Source organism: Apis mellifera, linkage group LG10 (assembly GCF_003254395.2).
Source record: "Apis mellifera strain DH4 linkage group LG10, Amel_HAv3.1, whole genome shotgun sequence".
NCBI classification, from domain to species: domain Eukaryota; kingdom Metazoa; phylum Arthropoda; class Insecta; order Hymenoptera; family Apidae; genus Apis; species Apis mellifera.
In genome coordinates, this window is record NC_037647.1 from 4,382,627 (window position 1) to 4,408,374 (window position 25,748).

The 25,748-nt window shown below is 31.8% G+C and overlaps 2 protein-coding genes across 3 annotated transcripts in view; both read right to left on the minus strand.

Moving 5' to 3' along the window:
* Window positions 1–2,373, minus strand: part of LOC409670 (protein tyrosine phosphatase type IVA 1) — a 75,919-nt gene extending 73,546 nt beyond the window's left edge. The window contains exons 1-3 of one of the 2 annotated variants that reach the window (XM_026443348.1): window positions 2,184–2,373; window positions 806–1,022; window positions 370–513 (exon numbers count right to left, since the gene is read on the minus strand). In XM_026443348.1, the coding sequence (XP_026299133.1) occupies window positions 370–502 (133 nt within the window). In that variant the 5' untranslated portion in view covers window positions 503–513; window positions 806–1,022; window positions 2,184–2,373. Of the gene's footprint in view, window positions 1–369; window positions 514–805; window positions 1,023–2,105 lie in introns of both variants that reach the window. The other variant, XM_016914308.2, reaches the window with a different exon arrangement.
* A 173-nt stretch (window positions 2,374–2,546) lies between these two features.
* The window catches only part of LOC100577188, a 45,643-nt gene continuing 22,441 nt past the window's right edge, over window positions 2,547–25,748 (minus strand). Inside the window, exons 2-6 of the mRNA XM_026443349.1 lie at window positions 10,721–11,045; window positions 7,587–7,787; window positions 3,965–4,018; window positions 2,850–2,955; window positions 2,547–2,654 (exon numbers count right to left, since the gene is read on the minus strand). Of these exons, the coding sequence (XP_026299134.1) occupies window positions 2,622–2,654; window positions 2,850–2,955; window positions 3,965–4,018; window positions 7,587–7,787; window positions 10,721–10,932 (606 nt within the window). The 5' untranslated portion in view covers window positions 10,933–11,045 and the 3' untranslated portion in view covers window positions 2,547–2,621. The remainder of the gene's footprint in view (window positions 2,655–2,849; window positions 2,956–3,964; window positions 4,019–7,586; window positions 7,788–10,720; window positions 11,046–25,748) is intronic.

Sequence of the window (25,748 nt, forward strand, 5' to 3'; positions counted from 1 at the left end):
TCTTTATCAAATAATTTTCCTCTCTTAAAATTGGATAATGAATCAATAAAATATATTTTATAATCAATATTGAATATATCTTGTGCTATTTTATCATAATTTCATTCTTTTAAAAATATATGAAATCAAAAAGAATTCTATAGAAAATTCACTTTTTCTCTATTATATTTATTTAATATATATAAACTGTAATATATGTAAGCTGGTAGCTGATGCTATAAAAAGAATTATGAAAAAATAAATATATTTTACATTCTCTTAAAATGTAAAATTTTATTTTTTGAAAACTTTGTTGTGAAATATTGCAGAAGTTGATAGAATCTATAATTTTGTATGCATTTCTCGTTTCACAATTCATTAAATATTTACCAAAGCTCATGTCTTGTTCGCGTAACGAAATTGCACGACAAATGTTGTCTGAGTTAGAGTTATTCACAGTCGTCATTAAATTGGGCTCGGCTGTGAAGTGTGGCACCATAAAGATCATCGATCCCAGTCCCATTATAACAGCGCCTGAAACAATAACATTAATAGTAAGCAAAAAGAAGGGGAAACAATAAACAATAGACTCTGTTAATCTGAATACTATTATAACATTATACCATAACAATATGATTTAAAATTAAATGAATTTCAGAACTTCTAATATTATAATATATATTATAATATTATAATATTATAATATTATAATATTCTAATATTATAATATTCCCTAATATAATACAATATATCTATATTATAATATAGACAATTACAATATTCTGTTTCTAACAATAAGATCAAAATATATTTTTCATTCACTCACCAATAGCTATCCAAACAGGTATGTGTCTTCGGCTACCAAGATAGCTGACAAAGATGACAGTGATGACATTTCCAATTTCATAGGAGCTAGCAATGACGCCTGAAAGGCTGGACGGGATTTCGAACCTTTTCTCTATGGTTGTGATCACAGAATTTATGTAACCTGAACTAAGTGCTTGTTGCAATGTGACGAGAAACGATAGAAGGAACACAAACACCTGAAAAAATTATAGGATAACAAAAGGTAAATTCGTTAATGAGTAGTAGGATTATAGATGGAAATTTGATTGTGTTTTCTTTCATATGTTCGACTATTCTGAGAAGTGAAGCAATTCGTGTAACTATTACAAAATTTGCTACTATATTCTACCTATTTATTAGGTAGAACATAATGGATTAAAAATATCAATGAGAAATTTGAATATATCTTTTAATATTATAAAAGTTTCTTCTTTTTTAGTGTTTCATTAAATTGAAACTTAAGTATACGTTTGCTGGAATGTCTTGAGAATATTTGATACTATGAAAATGTGATTTTTCTTGAATATTGCTTGAATATTGTTTGATAAAAATGCAAATATGATGTAGAATTATTTAATAATGCATGGTACGTGTTATCAAAGAATGTTCTCTATATTAAATGAATATAATATTGGATAAAAATATTGATATTGTTATTTTATGTAAAAATCACAATTAAATATTGAAACTAAAGAATGGGAAATAATTTTCTCGTAACAATATTTATTTTATATGTAAATGAAACGATATTTTACGAGATAAAAATTTCGATTTGACAAAAAGAATTTTCCATGTTCGTGTACTTTAACAGAAATAATTTTTTCCCCCCGTTGGGACGAAACAAAAGGATCTTTTTATCATGTTAAATTGAGAGATACGTGTTCCTGATATTATCGACCGATTCTTTGATACATCCTTTATGTCGAATCGAACGATAAAGCCCGATTAGATAAGCAGAAACTTTATCGATTCCACCATTGTACCCTTGAGTACATTTTAACTAACGAAGGTAAAACGCTGCATTAACGATGATGGGAACAGGATAAAACGTTTTGCTGATAATCAACGTGCCATATTTGATAAATCAAAAGTGAACAGATTCTCGATACATCGTATAAAGTGCTTTCATTCCAAATTACTTCACTTTTGTGTAAATTTCCATGAAGTTTAAAAATTTGAGAGTATTAAAAAATATTTAATCTACCTAGAAGGCTTTGAAAATTCCTCCACAGGAAATTTAATAAAATCTAATCTCATTTTTTAACAACAACAAATCATACCATTACACCAGAAGAAGAACTAAATGATGAAATCAACATCAAACGACGTCTTCACGTCTTACGTATTCGACGACTTACAATTAGAACCTTTCACGGAATGTCAGCATCGTTTCAATGTCATATCCTTTCAAAATGATGACTCACGATACCAGGTTTGTACATCCGTGTAATATATACCATCCATAAGTTAGTGAACACATGTTTCAGAGTATTGAACATTATGATTATACATTTATATTGATTATATACCAATTATATGTCTATAAAGTAAGAAAATATTATGCTTCAATAATTTTAATATCAATCTACTTTCATTCATTAACATAACATTATTTCATTAAATATTTTTATTTTAAAAATTCATCATATTCCATATACCACAAACTAATAAATAGATTAATTTAGATATTGGAATATCATAATAGTTATTAAAATGATAAATAATCCAAATGAATCTTGAATTAAGAAATTGTGACTCTACACAGTTTATTATAGATCTGTAAGTACTTTCCAAACTTATTTTTTCCAAACTCCATAAGAAAAAGAAAACTAAAAACAAAACAAATTTACAAATTAATGTTAATCACTGACAAGCTTGTATTTAAAATTAGCAAGAGATTCATGAACGAGATTGTAGGTAATTCTATAAGCCAATTTCGATTGAATCTCTTAGATAAATCACAATACAAGTCAGATCTGAAGCAAGAAGAAGATCTGAGGAAGCACACACCGCCTTTTACGAACCTTTATTCCAGCGAATCTTTGTATAAAGGCCGGCCTGCAGCTCAGGATTCCACAGTCCTTCGAATCCGGATTAAACGGTGGGGTTTGCGCTCTCTCCTTCTCCGTCCTGTGCCACCAACGAGAAAAACGCTTTAAGAATCTTCTGCAAAATCTTTTGTAGGATATTTTGATATTGGAATGGAGGAACGAAGCGAGAAGCACGTATGTGATTAATCCTTTAACCAGTAGACAATGATATAAATTGTTGATATTATTTTTAAAATGATATTGTAATTTATGATTATAATGTAGTTGAGTGTAATGTAATCTTTGTTCAATTTTTTTATGAAAATTGAATAATGGTATTGTAAATTTATTTAATACAATAAATATTGTGATTAAAAATAAGAAGAATTTTATGACTATTAATAATGTACTTTTTATTACTGATTGAAGAATGTTTGAAGAATAACATATTTTTTAAGTTTTTTCTTTTATAATATAGTTATTTCAGATTCTAAATTCCAGTAAATGAGACAATAATTTTTAAAAGCTTAATTTCTCTTCCTATTTCTATATAAATATCTCAACATTTTTAAATTTTTCTGATTTTTCCAAGATTGATGATTTTATGATCTAGACTAATACTTTTCAATGTCCTTCTAATTTGCCCACGATTTTATCATAAATGTTCAACTTCCACTTAAGCTAATTCAATGTTATTTTACATCTCAAAGTAACGTTCATCTTGGATTTTACGGATTGCTAACTTCTCAAGAGTCTATACAGCCTACTTGGCGTCACTTCAATTCCTTATTTAAAATAAATTCTTCGTTCATCGCCAACGCTGTTCTTAAAAGGAAATCCGGCTCTTCTGTATTTTCATCACAGAGCTCATCTCATGTAAAATTAGTCCGTAGAAAATAACATTGGAAGTGCCTTTAATGATAATTTTAGTTCTAATCGTGATACAGTTAAAGGATTAAAAGAAGACAATTCATTCGATGGAAATAAAATTGAGGAAAAAAAAGAGAGAAAAAAAAAAACAGATTGAAAGAAATGTTAACTTTTGCGTTAATCATATACAATCTTTTTTTTTGTGTTAATTGTACAAACGATAATCGTGCCAAATTTACCTGTCCACCATGGAAGCACTGGGATTCCTGCTGTGACATTTGATGATAAAATCTCTGAAAAAGTGTAAAAAGAAGAAACAAGAAGCATGAATATCTCGTGCTGAATGATGCACTGTGATCGCGTGCATATGAGGACAGATTGTAGTTAATTAGAAATGGATCAATCCTTTGGAGATTTAAGCATTGCACATTGACATTCAATTTTTTATTAATTGAATAAATTACAGAGAATCTAAGTTTTCATTTTTCCAAAGGATCAAACCATATTGAGAATTGAAGACTAGAGATATTGTATCATAAATTTTCATATTTCTTCATAACATGTATTAAAATAAAGTTTAGCATTTATATTTCTTTTACAAATATTAATTTTCATATATAGAATTTTATCTATATCCAAAATCTTCAATTATAATATTTTATATACAAGTATTAAAAGAGATATTGTATCACAAATTTTCATATTTCTTTTACAAATATTAATTTTTATATACAGAATTTTATCTATATCCAGAATCTTCAATTATAATATTTTATATACAAGTATTAAAAGAAAGACTAAGACTTTGCTCTTACTATCAATTAACTCTTAAATTAATTATATCATTCTTCCAACAAATTTTTAATCTGTAAAACATTTATATCCCCATACCATTAATTAATTTCACAAATATTAGATTAACATCCCAAAAATATTATAAAACAATCAGTTGAGGTACATAAGTATGATAAAAAAAAAATTAATAAAAATTCTAGAAAAATAGACCTGAAGAATTATTTTGGAGATTTAAACATTGATATTCAATTTTTTATTAATTGGATAAATTACAGATATTACAGAGAATCTAAATTTTCATTTTTCCAAAGGATCAAACCATATTGAGAATTGAAGACTAGATATAGATTATTTTCATATTTTTTTATAACATGTATTGAAATAAAGTTTAGCATTTATATTTCTTTTACAAATATTAATTCTCATGTACAGAATTTTATCTATATTTGGAATTCTTCAATTATAATATTTTATATACAAGTATTAAAAGAAAGACTAAGACTTTGCTCTTACTATCAATTAACTCTTAAATTAATTATATCATTCTTCCAACAAATTTTTAATCTGTAAAACATTTATATCCCCATACCATTAATTAATTTCACAAATATTAGATTAACATCCCAAAAATATTATAAAACAATCAGTTGAGGTACATAAGTATGATAAAAAAAAAATTAATAAAAATTCTAGAAAAATAGACCTGAAGAATTATTTTGGAGATTTAAGCATTGATATTCAATTTTTTATTAATTGGATAAATTACAGATATTACAGAGAATCTAAATTTTCATTTTTCCAAAGGATCAAACCATATTGAGAATTGAAGACTAGATATAGATTATTTTCATATTTTTTTATAACATGTATTGAAATAAAGTTTAGCATTTATATTTCTTTTACAAATATTAATTCTCATGTACAGAATTTTATCTATATTTGGAATTCTTCAATTATAATATTTTATATACAAGTATTAAAAGAAAGACTAAAATTTAAATTAATTATATCATTCTTCCAACATATTTTTAATCTATAAAACATTTATATCCCTATACCATTAATTAATTTCACAAATATTAGATTGCCATTCCAAAAATATTATAAAACAATCAGTTGAGATATATAAGTATGATGGAAAAAAAGAAATTAATAAAAATTCTAGAAAAATAGATCTGAAGAATTATATATTGGAACAACTTGGGACATCTACAGAGAAAGGAATCGTAAGAGTATGTGACACGATAAATGTAACAGTTATAAAAATATCTATTTTGCGAATAATGGTGCCATGGTCAACCCGATGCTTTCACTTTTCACGATTTCGAGGGTCACACTTTACAATTTTTACCACGGTCGTTTAGAAGCTATTTCTGTATGTAAATTCGCGGATGCAAAAAATTTCCGATTTCATAACAGGAAGAAACACCCATAACCATTTTCATGTCTCACTTCTTAACGTCTCGCTTTCTCTTTTTCGCGATAATTTGTCCTATTTAGTGTTACGCACGATTGTCACTTATATAACGATGATGCTAACGCATCATTTTCAATGTGAAAATATTTTGTGAAACGAGTGGAATATATATATATATATATATATATATATATATTTATATGTGCTTCACCTGCATAATCTGTATAAAGTTTCTTGAAATAGTGGAAAATAATAATATGGGTTTCGATTGTTTGCAATCAATAATTCATATAATATCGAATGATAAAAATAATGACACGTAAATTGTGCAATATTCTCGTGAATCATTCTTACATATTGTTTTATACAAACCAAGTGGTATTATTCGAGTTTAAAACCGTCAAGTACGTCATTTTTTTCATTTCAAAACAAGTATGCTGCAATCGTTTATAATTTACGTATTTTCTTAGCATTAAAAATTTGTATAATTTTTACACGTTTATATACACTAGTATATAGCAAGCAAAATAATCTTCCAGGAATGAACATATTTATCGCGTGATTTTTCTTTAAAAATCGATTATGAAATTATCGATTATTAAAATTAAGAAAAATTTAAACCGCTATAACTTGGATAATAACGATTCCTGATCAACGGATGAAAGATCATTAGAAGCGCGGGAGTTTACCCTTTGAAATACTTTTTCATTTATTCCGACACGACTTCCGGTTCCAAAGATATCGTCGTGTAAAGAAAAGGTGATTTTTATATTCTTAAAAACTCGATTAAACTCGATTGAAATTAGGGAAAATTTGAATCGCTACAACTCGGAACGTAACGACTTCCGGCCAATGAACGAAACATCGTTAGAAGCGTGGGATTTTACCCTTTAAAACGCTCTTTTGTTTATCTCGATACGACTTCCGGTTCCCGAGATATCGTCGTGGAAAGAAAAGCCTAATTTTTAACCGTTTATTCTCTCCATTCTTGTCGTTTACTCGGATCTCTCTCTCTCTCACTGACCTATCCCAAATTCCAGGCGAGCGAAAGACGCGATTCCTGGAAAAAACGTACGTATTTCCAAGAAAAAATGTAGGTCACCAGATAGCGCCACCATTCGTAATCTCTGTACCGTCTCAAATATTATAGAAACTCTGAATCCTTATATCTCGGCAACCAATTCAGATATCGGGATAAAACAAAAAGGAACTTCAATGGCGTGGTTTTCTCTATTTCCTGAATAGGTTTAGATGACAAAATTTATAGTTTCTCCTCGCGTTTTTTCATACGAAAAGTCGAACTTTTATTTGCAATACTTTGCAAGAATATATTGATCTATTATGATCAATATATATATGAATTAGAGAATTTAGAGATAATATTATTTATTATTAAGAATAATAAAGTATAGGGATATAATTTAACATATACATTTTACACAATATTCTGTATTTTATATAATAGATATTTTTTGTTTGTTTATATTAAATGAATATTTGAAATCCTTAATTCAGAATACATGTTTCTAAACTTAAAAACTTATCCCACGAATATTGTATTATATCAACACCCTTTTGTGCACATTCCTAGATAAGATTTAAAAAAAAGGAAAAAAGGAAAAATCGTCTCGTGAATCCGCAATACTCACCTATGGTCCACGAGGCCAGAACTGGGATTTCTACTGTGACACCTGATGACGGTGTCATGAGTCAGTCTGCTACCGGTTGCTTGCAGTGGGTCTGTGGTCTCGTCGGTTCCCGTGGTCGCGCTCTCAGCGTACAGACCAGTCATAGCATACATGCTTTCGTTCCTTCGATGCCCAGCATGATAATTGCTACCAGATTCGGACCTGAAACGTAACCGTCGGTCACTATAATCTCAAAATAATCCAGATTGCATCTCTTCGAAGAGTGGCGCACAAATTCCAACTTAATTGTTATTTCATAGAAAAAATTTTTGTGATCCAAAATAAATATTGATTCGATTGAATCCTGAAATCATCATCACTATTGAACATTTATTAAAATCCTTAAATTGTAAAAATGAAGAAAACTAAATCTATCCAATTATCATAAGATTAGAACTGATTGGATTAATTGTTTCATAGAGAAAATCTTTGTGATCCAAAATAAATATCGATTCGATTGAACGTTGAATCCTGAAATCATCATCTATAAAACACAGGATTTATTAAAATCCTTAAATTGTAAAAACGAAGGAAACTAAATCTATCCAATTATCATGAGATTAGAACTGATTGGATTAATTGTTGTTTCATAGAGAAACATTTATTGATCGAGATTTGGCTCGTTGAAACGAAAATTTTTGCATTTTTGTGGTCCAAAATAAACATCGATTCTTATTTAATTACCAATATTTTCCACTACTCAAGAACCAATTGAAAAAGTAACTCTGTAACACTTTCTTCTCGCAAAATGAAAAAAAAAATAGAGGAGGAGAGAAAGAAATCATCATCACTGTACGACACAGGATTTATTAAAATTCTTAAATTGTAAAAACGAAAGAAACTACAATTATCATGAGATTAGAACCGATTGGATCAAAAAATATTATACCTACATCCTTCCCAATTTGCAAATTTTTAATAATTTTATTAATCTTTTTTTAAATTATTATTTATTGACAATTTTTCCGACAGCAAGTCGGTTGTGGATGCAATTTCTCGTTATCGAGCAAGAGTAGAGAAGACAAACAGAATTCTGGAAGCCCCTGAACAACCTGTACTTATCTAAACATTACACGTAGGCCCCCTCGAAGCATCGTATTACCCTCTAACGTAATAAGAATCTTCCCTTCTGTTATTTGGATTTTTTCGCCCTCGCCAGAGAGGAGATCTCCTCGAAAATTGCATATCCAACGTCTACGGCCCGATTTAAATATTAACCGGTCACAGAAGAGCTCCAAGATACGCACATAGTTATGCTTTTCCTTTTTCTTTTTCTTACCTGCTATCTTATTATCTTTTTCTATTTTTTTTATTTTTAACGTAATTCTTAATGCAATTCTTTCTTCTCCAATTTTAATAATCGAGGGATTGATAAAATGATTCTCAAGAGGATGAAAATATAAGGAAGACTATAGATTCTTGCTGATCTTAAATTGTATCAAGTATTCTGCAAAGGTGCCATTTGTCTCTCATCTCGATTCTAATGTTGAAGAAAGAAAAGGGAAATATTTAGCGATATTTTAACAAACTCTAAGCTCCGTTTTTTTTCGAGAAAATTGAGTTTGAAAACTTTACAGATTGGCGGGTGTTTAAGTTTCGATGGGAAAAGTAAAGAGACTGATGATAAACCGATAAGCAAAGTAATAAAAGTGATAATAAAGAAACAATAACCTTCCCCCAACGCTGGAGAAATTTAAATATTGATAGAAATCTTTATCGTTTAAAACAATCCAACAAACTTGAAACTTTTACTTTACGCCATTCCAAAGAGATAACAACTTCTTTAAACAATAACTGTTCAAAGAATCCAAAATTGGATAATAATATTTCCATAGACTTTCATTCAATCCTTTAATACATGCTGATAAAATTCTTTATTAAGATTTTCAAATTGAAAACAAAACTTTTCAGAGGAAACGAAATTTCTCTGATCACAAACACCAAGATCCATTGTCCCATAGACTTTATTCATTTCAGAGAAAGGAATAAAGGAAAAGAAAAAGAATAAAGGCTCTCACAACAGTGGAGAATAAAAAGATCATCCTTTAAAAACCTTATACATTGATTCCTGAAAAAGAAATAGCAGACAAAATTTAATCTTGTGTGGCTCCAAAGTCAAACTACATTGCACGTGTACTCTAAAAAAAGAAAAATCTTAGAGGAAAGCTTGATGAAAAGCTTGGAGAGCGACAGAAAGAGGAGGAATTCGATAAGGATGATACATAGAAGAAAGAGAAAAATATTAAAGGAACAGAAAGAAAAGGCAAGTGAAGAGTAAAAAGATCATCCTTTAAAAACCTTATACATTGATTCCTGAAAAAGAAGTAGCAGACAAAACCTAAGAAATAATAAAAACAGTTTAATCTCGTGTGACTCCAAAGTCAAACTACATTGCACGTGTACTCTAAAAAAGGAAAAATCTTAGAGGAAAGGTTGATGAAAAGCTTGGAGAGCGACTTGGAGAAAGAGAAGAGAAATTCCATAAGGATGATACATAGAAGAAAGGGAAAAATATTAAGGGAACAGGAAGAAAAGGCAAGTGAAGAGTAAAAAGATCATCCTTTAAAAAGTATACATTGATGGAAACAATGTATCCTTATACATTGATTCCTGAAAAAGAAGTAGCAGACAAAACCTAAGAAACAATAGAAACAGTTTAATCTCATGTGGTTCCAAAGTCAAACTACATTACGTGTACTCTAAAAAAGGAAAAATCTTAGAGGAAAGGTTGATGAAAAGCTTGGAGAGCGACTTGGAGAAAGAGAAGAGAAATTCGATAAGGATGATACATAGAAGAAAGGGAAAAATATTAAGGGGTTAACGAACAGGAAGAAAAGGCGAGTGGAGAGATCATCTTTTAAAAACCTTATACATTGAAAAAGAAATAGCAGACAAAACCTAATCTTGTGTGGCTCCAAACTCACTGCAAACTACATTGCACGTGTACTCTAAAAAAGGAAAAATCTTAGAGGAAAGGTTGATGAAAAGCTTGGAGAGCGACTTGGAGAAAGAGAAGAGAAATTCGATAAGGATGATACATAGAAGAAAGGGAAAAATATTAAGGGGTTAACGAAGAAAAGGCGAGAGAGCATCACCTTTTGTGGCCGAAACCACCCCCGCTGCTCTCGTTCCTCTTGTGGCCACTCTCGGATCGTTTGTGGCCAAAGGCACTGGATATGCTCTCGGCACGTTTGTGACCGCTCTCGGAGCGTTTGTGCCCGATAAAACCGCCGCCTGACTCGGTCCGTTTGTGGGTGAACATGCTCGAACTCGAGCCGTTCCTCTTGTGCCCGCTCGTGGACGCCATTTCTTCCTCCTTCTCCTCCACCGCTTCCTCGCGTCCCTCGGCTTCCCTCCTACCAAAATCCTTGAATTACGGCTCCGCCGTCCACATTTTTCGCCGAGTGCTCCCGTGCTTGCCTGCAACAAACGCAACAATCTCCATTTAGACGCTGCTCTGTTTTTAAATTAAATCCTCCCAGGATATTCTTCCATGAATATCGATCTCTGAAGAGCAAGGTATCGATTTCAAGGTTTCGTTTCGTGGAAGAAAAAAGGCGTGAACGTTTCTTTAATGTCGACACGGTTTCGTACGATCAATTGACATCTCTGTGTTCAACGGTTCAACGAACCTGCTTCTGGTAAGGTCAGGGCCGTTCGACAGCGCGAGCAACGTTGTCATCTTACGTTACGAAGACAGAAGCGGGATAACTGTATTTCCTATTCTTTGCATCCTGGACAATGTCCACCTCGACGACGATAATTCTTCTCGAGGACAAATTTGACGCAGGGATTTAAGGCGCGGAGGGCAAAGGAGGTCGCTTTTCGACCAAGTCGTTCAACGTGTCGAGACAAATTTATCATTTCTTAACGTTTCTTCTCTAATTTAACAATTTATTGTTACATTTTACACGCAAGTTCATATTGTGTAAGAAAAATGATCAATCTTTTCTCGAACGAACCATGATAACCAGATCAAATCTTGCTTACAAATCGCGTTCACCTAAAAAAAGAAAAAAAAAGGTATCAAAATCAAGAAGAAAATCAACTCATCATTCCCTTCAATTGCTCGAAGAAAGCTCAACCTTCTTCTCGCCATTCACGACTTCGGTTTCGCAAATAGCCACGCTAAGCGTCGAGTAATTCGCCACGCGCCGTCCATCCGCCGTCATCGTTGCACACGAAATCGTTTCTGTCGCAACAGGGGCGAGGGCCGACCGATGAAAGTTTCGAATTAAACTTGCGCAATTAGGGCCGTTACGTAAAACGCACGTTTTGTCGTGGCGGGAATTGATTAATTTGACGGCGATTCTCTCTCTTCTCAGCTTACCATTTCCGTGACAATGAAACGTTGTTTTTGGCTTAATATGGTCGGTTTATTTAGAGCAAATACAGCGTGTGTGTGTGTCTGTGTGTGAAGATGGATGAAATTTCGTTCGCCATTCTTGGCACGATGCAAATTGTCAAAATTCGTATTCGATTAGAACAAGATATCGATCGTTTATTGGGATATTATATCAACGATCGAGTAATTGAAGATTCTATCTGTTTATAGTAGCAGTGGAAGAATAAGTGAATTTAATTTTATTCACTCGCGAAGATTAAAGAATCAATTTCAAAATAATTGACTTTGAGTTTAACACGCTAAGCGTATGCAAATTTCAAACCTTTGCGATTTCCCCAACCTTCGTGAATTTTGATTGCTAAGAAGTAGCAGGTAATTCATGTAAAGATTTTAAGAAACCGATAAAAAAAAAAAGACTAAGCAACGAAGTCGAGATTTGGATTATAAGCCTTCAAAGGCAACAACGTTAAACTCTGTCTCTCGAAAAAATTATATCACGCGATAAGATCAAATAAGTCCAATTATTACCTGTCATAGACCCTCACTCTCATAAAATTAAAAATAGAAAAATGAAAAATCGATCGTTTCTCGCCAAAAACAAATTCCTCGAGCATTGCAGTGTCGCGTTTCGTCCCCTCTCGAAACTCGATCTCCATCGCTTCTGCATTCGCCTCTTATTGCGACAACACGAAGAAGAGAACGCCAAGGGAACACCATTTTCGCCACCTTTTTTCCCCCAGATTATCGACCGACCACGCGGCCTTGATTTCGTTCGTCCGATGAAAAATTAAAGCGTTGTATGCCCGTCGGATAACGAATTCAAAGTCAGGGATACGTCGTAATGATCCGCGCTGTACAGCTCGATGCCACGTGCCGTTTAATAATTTCATCGAGTTCCGAATTTTTTGAATTCCCCCTATTTTATTCAGAATTCCATTTAAAGTAAAGGGAAAATATATTATTCACCTGTTTAATCTAAAACATGGCCCATCGATTATAATTTTAGGTCGATCTGCTCCGTCAAGTGAAATTTAAATAGCCGCGGTATGTTGACATTGTACAAAGATAGCATAATAAATTATTTTTTAATCGAAGAATCGAATGAATTAATGAAATAATAACTGTCTCTGGATTATTAAATGAATTTAAATTTTTAGTTAAAATTGTAAAATTTGATTATGCAACGATTTATTTAGTTTATATTTTTTGTATAAATAAATTAGTAATTAAATTTGATTGGTAAATTTGATAAACTTTATTTAATAAATTAATTTTGATTTATGATTTATAATTAAAAGAACGAATTACCTTAGAAATAACAGCTTAATATCTTTTGATAGATCATAAAGATGTTTGATTAAGATAAAAATTAGGCACAGCAGTTTAAGTTTTTGAATCTGTTCGACTTTTAAAATCTTATTTGAGTTCACTTTTCTAAGAAACGTGAAAGAGAGCAATTGCTTTTGGTATAAATAATCATTTTGAATAATTCCAAGTAGTCTCGTTACTTGCCATGGAATATTTTTCATACAAACTCCATTATTATTATTTTGTAATCCGATTTGTTGAATGATACTTGGATTTGAAAATACAAGAATTGTTTTTGAACACAGTTTAACTTTTTGCATTCTATCAAAATTACGAATTATGGATTCGAAATTGATGTAACCATTAATGAAAATCACATTTTCCTAGATATTGATTTAACAACTGTTAACAAGATAATTGTTAAACAGTATGCGAGCTCGGGATTAAACTTCTCCTCGTCCTCTGATCAAATCTTCATTGACTGAACCATCGTTAGTCGCAAATCCAATTATACCATCGTTGATCGCATTATATCTTGGGGTTGTACACCTCTCGTTCTCTTCAATCCCTAAATACCATTATGGAATTATGCAGTTATTTACGTATTATTTATATACTCGACAAATTCCTTTGACTCGTCATTCCTTATTTTTTAACATTTACCCCGCAAATAATTCCTCGACGAACGATATATAAAACGTTTCATCATTATCTAATAATGATTTTTAACAAATTATTTATTATTATTTAAATTTTCTTGATACAAAATATAATTAAGATCGTTTCATCATTATATAGAATAAGATTTTTATCAAATTTCGAAGACTAATAAATTATTTATTATCATTTAAATTTTCTTTCTCTTATTATGATACAAAATATAATTAAGATCAATCACGAATTTTCAATTTTCATCTTCATCAAGATCAAAGATCATGGTGTCCTTCGATTCATTTACATTTACTTCACAAATAATTCTTTGACAAATGATATATAAAACATTTCATCATCATCTAATAAGATTTTTATCGATTTGTTATTACCTAAATCTTCTTGATATTATATTACGAAATATAATTAAGATCAATTACGAATTTTCAAGACGACGAACTCATTTTTGATACATCAAGATCAAAGATCATGGTGTCCTTCGATTCATCATTAATAAAAAAATCTGAAATAATAATATATTATATTACGAAATAATTAAGATCAATTACGAATTTTTAAGACGACGAACTCATTCTTGATAATCAAGATTAAAGATCATGCTGTCCTTCGATTAATAAAAAAATCTGAAATAATAATAATAAAAGAAAAAGGAAAAAATAGTAAGAGTTAGGAAAAATAAAAGGGATGAGGGGTTTGAAAAGGAGAAGAATCGATAGATTCGAGGATAAAAAAAATGCCCAAGGTGCGAGAAGCCGAGCGAAAACTCGGATAAAGCCATTCCCCCCATTCTGCTCGATCATTTTCTCCCTTTCGTCGAATTGTTAAAACGCACACCGAGCGCAAATACATCGAGCGATCGCGGTGTGTTTGCATCCGCGTCAAAATATCGAAGCGAATAAAGCTGTTACCGCGTGTTCCTCTGTGTCTCTCTCTCATTTTAGAAAACACTTTCGAAGCACGGAAGCGTGGAATCACCGTTATAAATTCGCGATCCCTCTTTTTATTACACCGTTCGACAACCTTTCCAACGCGTAATGGATTTCGAATGAATCTGAATGGATTTTTCTTAATATAAAAATATAAGAAAATTATCCAATTTTTGTATAATCGTTCAGTGTCAGATAATATTATCCAACGTGATAATTTAATCTAATATTGCCTATAATGCAATGTTTTGAATAATTGGATTACGTAAATTATAATAATTCCGTCGATGCATAAAATACATTGTAGATATGAAATAATTGTTTCAATAATTACGTATAATTACGTATAATTATTATGAAGAAAAGTGGATCGTTTCTTCGATTCTTTCACATGTTTGAATGAAGTAAAAAAAAGTAGCACGTGAGTGAATATTTATGAATGATACTGTTATTCCATTTCATTCATGATTTCCTCGTACACTTTTTTCTTTCTTTCTTTCTTTCTTCCTTTCTTTTTTCTGTTTCTATTCCAATGCATACCGATACGCGAATGCACAATTTATTGTAACACACTGTTACGCACTCGATGTATATATTTCCATTTCATTTTCCGTGCCGATGCATCATTTTCTCTTATATTTATCTAATGTTATTCGTCAATCGTGAAATTATCCAACAGTTATCAAACGATTAATATTAATAATTATCGACATTTTTCTATTCCTTCACAAATTTTTCTTTCGAAGTAATAAAAAAGGAATCGATGGATTATTATTTTCAGAGTCGATTTTTCTCTTCCTGAAAATAATTCGATTAATGCAAAAAATAAAAAAATAATAAAATATTACGAATTTGTAATTATTCTGAGAGGTGGCAAATTTTTTTCCTCCTCCACCTTTTGGAGGTAAAATTAGTCGAGTAGAAACTCGAGTGGTGGGATTTCGAATGCACAAGTGTTGACTTGTCTCGTCGTTTGAAAAAAAAAAAAAGGAAAAAAAGGTATTGTTTGACTTGTTAAGAGGGAAAAAATAAAAATTTCCTTGTTTGGAGAGGGGAAAAATCGGAGAAATTTGACACGGATGTCGGTGAACTTCGATTGTTCAACTTGCATATTCTTTTCTTTTTTTAAACTGACAATTTCTGAATTTGTTTCTTTTTTTCTTTTTATTGTCAATGAAAAAATATCGCTTATTATTATTCTTCTTCTTCATATAAATATAAAAAGAATACTTTTTGACTCGGTGGAAAAATTTTCTGTTTTCTTTTCTGTACACGATTTATCATTTTTCTTTTAAAATGATCGAGCGAAAAGATAATCCGACGAAACAGAAGAACACGCGAATTTTCAATTATTTTATCGAAGATGACATTTAAACGTTGCAACAAAAATTAATTCTTGGAAAGTGATGCCAAAACGAACAATGATCAGTTGCCAGAAATCTGCAAATACTGCTATCTATTTTAAGTAAAAACGAGTTATAGAATGAAAGTTTTGAGACATTGCATGGTTTGTCAAAAATCATTTCAAATTATTATTATCACGTTGAAGAATGCACATCGTTTTCTAAATAATAAATAAAAAGATTCGTCCCATTTTTCGAAATACACATAAATAAACCTGTAAAAATTTAATCACAAACTTTCTCCAAAACAAAGAGAGAGAGAGAAAGAAAGAATTAATTTCGAATCAACAAAGCAAATAATAATAAATAACGAATAATAAATCTAAAAAAAAATAAATAAATAAATATCGCCATCAATCTTTGCTACGAGAAATCAGAATAATCAGAACAGGCTCGCAACAACTTCTATTCAATATTGTTCGTCCAACAGCACGTTAATTGCAAATTACTCTCACGCCATGACTCGTGACCTAATAATCTTCTCTTGATCTTAGACCCTTGGAGGGTTCTTGCTGCGCACCGGAAGAAGAGCAATGAACTGTCGTGTACCGTTAAAGAATTAACTAACCATCTTTCGTCGAATACTTTATTTTCTACTGGAACAAAAATACGAAAATATGAAAAAAAGAAAATATATATATAGGAAATTTTATTGGTGTAAAATGATACAAATTATTCGAACTGACTCGTGCAAAATGACGAGTGGAAAAAGTACGATGAAAGATGTGTATGTAAGAAACTTTTTATTACCTCGTGATTCAAAACTATGAATCTCGAAGCAGAATCTTTCTTCTGCATGAGAAGAGTTATACACCTTTTTTTTTTTATGGATCATAGATCCATCTAGTGATGACATTCGAAATAAGAATTATATGTTACTAAAAATCAATTCGAAATTTGTATATTATAATATTTCCATTTGAGATTGAATTACAAATTTTCTTTAAATGTCAAATGGACGAATTTTAAAGATTTTTGACAAATTTGAAAATCGAATTCGAAAGAATGATACATCTTAAAGTGTCTTTTTCTTCGCATCACGAAACACACAAATATTTGATCGAATTGCATCGCGACCTTGCGTCGTGTTCACGCGATTTCTTCGTCGTGAATGCTCCATTACTGGTTATATAAATTCTTTTTTATACGTTTGAAGACTACAGAAGTAATGATAACATGGCATTTTCCGACTCCTACGCGGAAACAAATTGAAAATTGATCAAGACGTTTCCCTACGATTCGTTATGCTCTGTAACTCGTCAAGTGTTTTTCTTTTAACTTTAGCAACGCATTAACTCGATTGGATCGATAAAAATAGATTAATTGGATCGAATGGATCTTTTTTTAAATTAAATTCATTCCATTCTTTGAAAAATTATCGTCATTGAATCCTTTCTTTGATCCTGAAAAACGAATTTTAAACAAATCTATTCATAAATTTGCGAAAAATCTTTTAAAAATAATAACAATATTATTTTTTAAGTCTCAAAACAACAAAGAACTTATAAAATGATGGACGATTGAATTGAAAAACTGGAGGAAAGAAGATAAATTTACAAGATAAACTGAAAACAGGATAAAATTTCAAAATAACAAGCCTATTTATAGATTTGGTTTCGCTTGCAAAAAACATTTTTCAACAACAGCAGCACAAGAGTCTTTAATAATAGCAAGTAACAAGACTATATTACAAGTTATCTGTAACAAGATTGTGTAATATCTTGCATCACGTGTGATGCACCGAACGTGGCAGGAATGAGCATCGTATATCGCACGATGCACGAGACCAACATCGCGTTACTAAATACTTCTTAATATATTTCTATATCTTGTGCAATCATTAAGAAACCTTTAATCCTCGAAAAAAAAAAAAAAATAAAAAACAAATTTGTAAGTGAAAAAATTTCTTTAATTAATTTCTTTAATTCTAATGACTTTTTAAAAATAATCATATCTACAATCCACCTACCAATAAATATCCAAACCTACCAAAAAATTATTTCCAATTATTATTGCATTCTGACCAATTACAAATATTATAAAAGATATAAATTCAGCCTCATATTCTATTACACAAGTTAACAAAACAACCAACCAACTATATTCCCTCCCAAAAGATAATCCTCCTTAAGAATCCTTCTCTCCTGGAAAAAATATTTTACCCATTTAAACCAATAATAAAAATTCCATCCATTAATTAATATTTCCACAATTTATTTTGGATAATGGCAGCGATCGGCCACAAACAAGGTATACCCAATCATTTATTCCCTCCCAAAAGATAATCCTCCTTAAGAATCCTTCTCTCCTGGAAAAAATATTTTACCTATTTAAACCGACAATAAGAATTCCATCCATTAATTAATATTTCCATAATTTATTTTGGATAATGGCAGCGATCGGCCACAAACAAGGTATACCCAATCACTTATTCCCTCCCAAAAGATAATCCTCCTTAAGAATCCTTCTCTGGAAAAAATATTTTACCCATTTAAACCAATAATAAAAATTCCATCCATTAATTAATATTTCCACAATTTATTTTGGATAATAGCAGCGATCGGCCACAAATAAGATATACCCAATCACTTATTCCCTCCCAAAAGATAATCCTCCTTAAGAATCCTTCTCTCCTAGAAAAACTATTTTACCCATTTAAACCAATAATAAAAATTCCATTCATTAATTAATATTTCCATAATTTATTTTGGATAACGGCAGCAATCGGCCACAAACAAGGTATACCCAATCACTTATTCCCTCCCAAAAGATAATCCTCCTTAAGAATCCTTCTCTCCTGGAAAAACTATTTTACCCATTTAAACCAATAATAAAAATTCCACTCATTAATTAAAAATTCCATAATTTATCTTGGATAATGGCAGCGATCGGCCACAAACAAGGTATACTCAATCACTTATTCCCTCCCAAAAGATAATTCTCCTTAAGAATCCTTCTCTGGAAAAAATATTTTACCTATTTAAACTGATGATAAAAATTCCATCCATTAATTAATATTTCCATAATTTATTTTGGATAATGGCAGCGATCGGCCACAAACAAAGTATATCCAATCGCTTCTCCGGTAACCCAGTTCCTAGCCGGAAACCACGTCGATCCATTACTCCCCTCGGCCACCGGTCTTCTCTCCTCAATCGTTTCCTCCGCTAAAACGAAACGCCTCGAGCCAGGGCGAGAAGTTGAAATACACACATATACACATATACATATATCGGTTGGGGGGATGAAACGCTGACCTAGTGGCCAACCCATCGCCACCCGGTTTTCCAAGACCTTCCGACACGCGAGGGACCATTCGTTCCCCGGGCGCACGTGAGGATGGATGGATGGAAGCACGGCTCGGCCGTACCACAGCGCGATAGAGGCCTCCGCGATATCGCGCGCTCCCCGACGATCGATACCTCGCGTGCAATCGGCCCACCCGATATAAGCGCGCCGATCGGGGGGACAAGCAACCGCGACCTTTCCTCCTCGTGATCGAACTCACACTGAGGTGAAAGGGTGATTAAAGTGCGGTCATTATTTCGCGGATCGATCTAAACCGAGCTTTCTTTTTCTTCTTCTTCTTCCTTTCGGCGAAAAGTATTTGAGTTTTGGAAACTCTTTCTTTTTTCTATTCTATATATCGGTGGCTTTGAAATGGGATGGGATGGGATTCTTGGAATTAGGAGATTCGATCTTGTTAAGATCTTGATGATGATAGGGAGAATGAAGGGATCAAGTCGATTCGTGATGGATTAAAATAAAGAAGGAAGTTTCTCTACGAAGCATTCGAATATATAACAAATAAATCATAAACTTGATTATTATTATATCAACTATCGAGATTACGACGAAAACTGATAAATGCTCCATGGATAAATCCATCTACTTATATTAAATTAAAATTAATTCTCACAGACGATTATTTTCCTCGATTAACAATACTAAAACTTCTAAAAAACAAGTAACAATTAAACAAGCCAGGGGACCGAATCCTGAATAAAAATCGGCCGCCACTCGATCATCAGAGAGACAGGGGTGATCGAATCTAATAAATTTCAAACGGCGCGATTAATTCGATCCACGCGAGGAGGAAAAAAAAGAAAAAGAAAGGACTCGATGAATTCGCTTTGTGTCGAATACAGGCCGCGTGTCACCGGCCGATTCACCGGTGCAGCAGGAATCGTGGCTGCCCACCTTCGTGACGGTGGATTGTTTGTCGGGTGAAACGGCAGAAACGCTCCACCGCCATAACCAGCCTAGCTTTGCTCACCAGTTTCGACTTTGGTTACAACACAAGGTCTAGAACGATCGAGGAATGATCGTGGATTAGAAACTTGGCCTCTTCTTTTGTTTCGAGAAATTATTGGATCTAGATTCTTGGAAATCGAATATGATTGGATATATTTTAAAAATTGGAACTCTAACACCAAGTCAGAAATATTTAAAATGAATGAACAGCAACGTTGTTTATCGAAATATTCCTGAGATACGTTTCTCTAATCCTCCTCTCGTGTTTTACAATGTACAATAACGATATTAAAAGTAATAATTTCGACAAATTTTCGCTCCCATCTCTCTTTTTCTAAACGTATCTCCATTCCACCTTTATCATGCAAGGTAAAAAAGTTAAAAGAGAGAAAATTTACAGCAGGGTCGCCCATTTGGCCGCGGAGAATCCGATGGTTACTCCCGCGAATCCCGGCTAAAAGCACGATTTCGGAATAAAAAGTAAAAACTATATATTCCACGACCTACATATCGTTATTTACCGCATCTCCTGCGGCCGAGCAAAAAAAAGCTGTACCTGTACTCATCGACGACGATCGAGAAAGAGAATAAAATATTCAACCGCGCTCGCTTCCGATACGTCGATTAAATTTAACGAAAGTTCAATCCGTTCGCTTCCCTTTTGCGTGTAATTAAATAAAAAAAATATATATTCTCTTTATTTTAATACATTATCTCCTTCTTCTTCTGGAAGATAAAAAAAGATCGAATCCTAATTTTTAATTTCGTGAAAAGAGAATTTCTTTAAATCTTCTTCATCTCATTATTTAAATTTTTCGAATATGTGTGAAAATGTTGCTTGAACGAGGGAAAAACATTGGAGAAGTTCCGTGTAAAACACACCATGCACTTAAACTTTTACACGAGTGTACACAATCAAAGTGGAAAGCGAGAATTTAGTGTGAATGTTTATTGGAGTTTCGAATGTTAGATATATCGTGAACGAGTCGAGGATTTGCAGGTGTTAAAATATATCGTTATGTATTGCCAGATGTACCGGAGGTAATTGTTGAATAGAAGTTCCCTCGAGTTGTATTCCGAGTTGTTTCGTCGTATCCCGTTCCGAAACATAATTATACCTTTTTTCAAACTGTTGAAATTATTCTATATAATTTATCTTTTTTTTTTTTATTTTTGAAGACAGAAAAATCCGATCACACGACACGTTAATAGAACGAAATCCCAATCTCGTGACTTTTAATTGCTTCAATCCCGAAAGAAAACTTCTCTAATTATCCTGTCTTTCAACATCTTTAAAAATAGTTCCTCCTACAAAGAGAAAACATCGAGTTACCTGTCAATAAATTAAAAATCACGAATATTAACGATTAAAAATATGTTTAAAATATATACAATTGTACAATTTTTAGTTATTCTAAAGAAAATCGCTAATTGCTCCTGATTTTTAATTTAAATTAAAGTAAAATATCTAAGAATCTTCACCTAATATCAAAAGAAAACCCTAATTCCTCCTGATTTACTCTATTTTTAATTTAAATTAAAGATACTTAGAAACTAAGATATTTAGATACTAAGAAATTAATAAGTTATTTAATAAAGATAATTCCAACATCAAAAGAAAACCCTATACTGAAGATACTTAGAAACTAAGATATCTAAATACTAAGAAGTTATTGAATTATTTAATAAGGATAATTCTAGCATCAAAAGAAAACCCTAATTCCTTCTGATTTACTCTATTTTTAATTTAAACTAAATTTACTTAGAAACTAAAATATCTAGACATTAAGAAATTATTGAATTATTTAATAAGAATAATTCCAACATCAAAAGAAAACCCTATACTGAAAATACTTAAAAACTAAGATATCTAGATACTAAGAAATTATTTAATAAGGATAATTCCAACATCAAAACAAAAACCTTATACTGAAGATATTTAGAAATTATTGAATAATTTAATAAGGATATCAAAAGAAATTCCTCCTGATTTACTCTATATTTAATTTAAACTGAAGATACTCAGAAACTAATTTAATAAGGATAATCTGTAATTAATCAATCGTTATCCCAATCGCCAAAAATTTCCCCGATCCCTTCTTAATAATAAAACTAAAACGGACACCCGGTACGTAGCCGGAAACTTTTGGCACCGCGATAATATACCGTTATACCGGCCACTGCAGAAAAATATAATGCGACGTCCCAACCGCTTTATATAAATCATATACCTGTGCGCAGGTATGCATCGAAACAAATGCAACACCCAGGTCACCGGTCATATTGTCTCGCACGATAAATCACCGTGATTGCAAGTATGCGATTCGAACGTTGTTAACGTTCTAACGAGAGCTAAAATAAAACATTTCCATGATGGAAATTTCATGCTACATCTGCTATTGAACACGAGAGATTCTAAACAGTTTATTATTTTGAATTAAAATTATCTTAAACGTGGGATCACAAACGTTGGAAAAGGAATAAAGTGTCTAGAAATGGTGTACAGATGTTGAAAAACATCATTGGGATTCAGGCATTGATTCGAGTGATGGGTTTAAGTTCATCGCGAAACTGAAACATTTTATTATTTCCAATATTGTTTGAACTATTTATTAAACCCATCACTGGAACGAACAACAGCGCGAATACGAGATAATCTGTCCACGATTCGCAGAAATGTCCACCAATAATTATATTTCGTACGAGAATAAGCGACTACCCTAGTATACGTGAACTATGCGTGACTTGGGTCGTACGGTCTTTTCTATGGAAGAGTTCGAGGAAAAAGGGTGGATGTAAGGGTTGATGAGGGACAATTGGATATTTGGAGGCGTTGATTTCGGTGAATAAAAATTGCAGAGTGGAAAGAATAGAAGAGGATTTCGATTCTTGGTATACGCTTATGTTCACAAGTCATGGAATATCGATGGAGAAATTACATGAAATTATTTGAAATTGATCCTTTCGATCAAAGAAAATTCTAATAATAAATTTTAACTTTTAGATACGAGAAATATATAAAGAATTTCCTATTATAAAAGTTAAACTTTTATATAAATTGAAAACTATGATTAGTTTTATCAATTTTCAAGAGAAATATATTTACATGTTATTTACATTTATTTATCCATTTTACCTTTCTAGAATTATACAAATTCTACTTGGATAAATAAATTAATTAGTATGAAAATAAATTCATACGATGATAAATATTTTTTGTGATCACTGTAATTACAATTTTATTTATATGTGCATGTACAAAATACCTCACGACTTGTAAACACGAGTGGTACGTTAAATAAGGGGTGAATGAAACTTTACGTGCGTTCAACCCTTTCAGACGATTGGCAAACGAATTTGCTAACGAAAATAATAGGTGGAAGTGTGCGTTTTATTCGCAAATAAACACAAATAACCCTTGCCAATTTCTATCAATTTCGCGCAACAACAGATTGATTTTCATTTTAATTAAAATTCAAATATTCCTTACGAATAAAATAACTAAAAAAAAACTATTAGCAATATCAAGAAAATTATTATACAAATCGTGGAAGGGAAGACTTTCAATATACGAGAGTACTAAGAGCTAAGAACTAATTTAAATAATTGAATTTGACGATCACACACGATCGAAACAATTTTTTTAATCACACACGAATAAGCTGCATAAAGTCGAAATAATTAAAAGAAGTCGTTCGCAAACAAGCCTCATCCAATTTCCCTTGACACGCTGCTAATTCCATCGGATAATCTCGTTAAAGCACTTTTAATGCATCGTTTCCTCTAATACGCGCGTAATCCGACCAACATTTAATTACCCAAATCCACCAAACATTTATGGATCCGCATTAAAACAACAATATCCTTTTACGATCGTTCCTCGAATTTATCCCCCCTCTTCATTTTAATTATCGAATAACGGCTATAATTTTTAGATTTATTCCTTGATCCTTCGATCGAAATAAACTTAATTCTCTCTATTTTCAATCCATCCATCCGTATCGATCCTTATAATCGATTCGTTCCTTCAAAATCTTCACATTCGTTCGTTATTTCTTATAATATAGAGATAAAAAGGATGTGTTAGTATCTGGAATTAGCGCAAGATCTATCAATGGAGCGATACTTTTTTTCATTAAATATATATCGACGATAGTTTCAATTGTCGATTAATGACCTGAATAAAGCGAACAATACTTTTAAAAATTATGCAAGATTTCGTCGATCTCTTCGTTGAAAAACAATCGATGAACGGTTCTTTCATTTCCTTCCAAAAATTTAATTTTCTGTATTTCCATAACTGCAATTTATTCGTATCTAAAAATAATCGAGTTATTAATTTAACATTCATTTCGAATCCAAACATTTATCCTCGAATAAATAAACAAAAAATTCACACACTAAGAATCACTGTTCCACGATGAATCAGTTACCGTGTCTTCAAGTTACTGAGTCACTCATTGCAAACGTCGAGTAAACGACCCGTTTGATATGGTTCCAAATATAAAATCGTTCCCTCGAAGAAATATCGCGAGAAATCTCTTCGTTAGAAAGAAAAAAAACGCTGCTAATTCGAAACACACGCGAAGAGACTCCAACTTTCCATTGATTTACACTCCTTCGAGACACTTTAATCTCTGTTGAGGAGAAGCTTGATTAATTGATACGCGTTTTCTTCTGCTTCGTTCGAGGAGTGGTTAAGCAAAACCAGAAGAATTCGAATTAAGATCGTTTAAATTGTTTCATCTGTGACGAATTTCTTTTTTTCCTGAAGTCTAATTTGAACGAGTTTAAATCGATTTTTCGATGTTTTTGGATATCCAGAAAATACATTTCTGAGAAATATATACGTTTTTAAATGGATCTTGCAATTGGATGATCGAACTTTTCGAAATTCTTCGTTATGTTAATTCGCACACAATTACTTTATCTCGAGTAATAAATAATTCTCGAATTTATTTAACCTGGGTGTCGAGCCAAGCTGATGGCTACGAAATGAGAGCAGAGACGTCTGTAAAATTAACATTGGAGCTGTGATCTTAGAGGCTGGAGAATGAGCGGCAATCAGCCATATGGAATATAAGAAGAGATCGAGTTCAGAGAGATTCGTAATCGTCGAGGATCGTAGGAAACTCGTAAGAAATCGTGGGTAGAATAATGGGGTCACGTTTCTAGACGGATTCTGTGTAAATATAGAATTTTAGCTTCTTAAAAA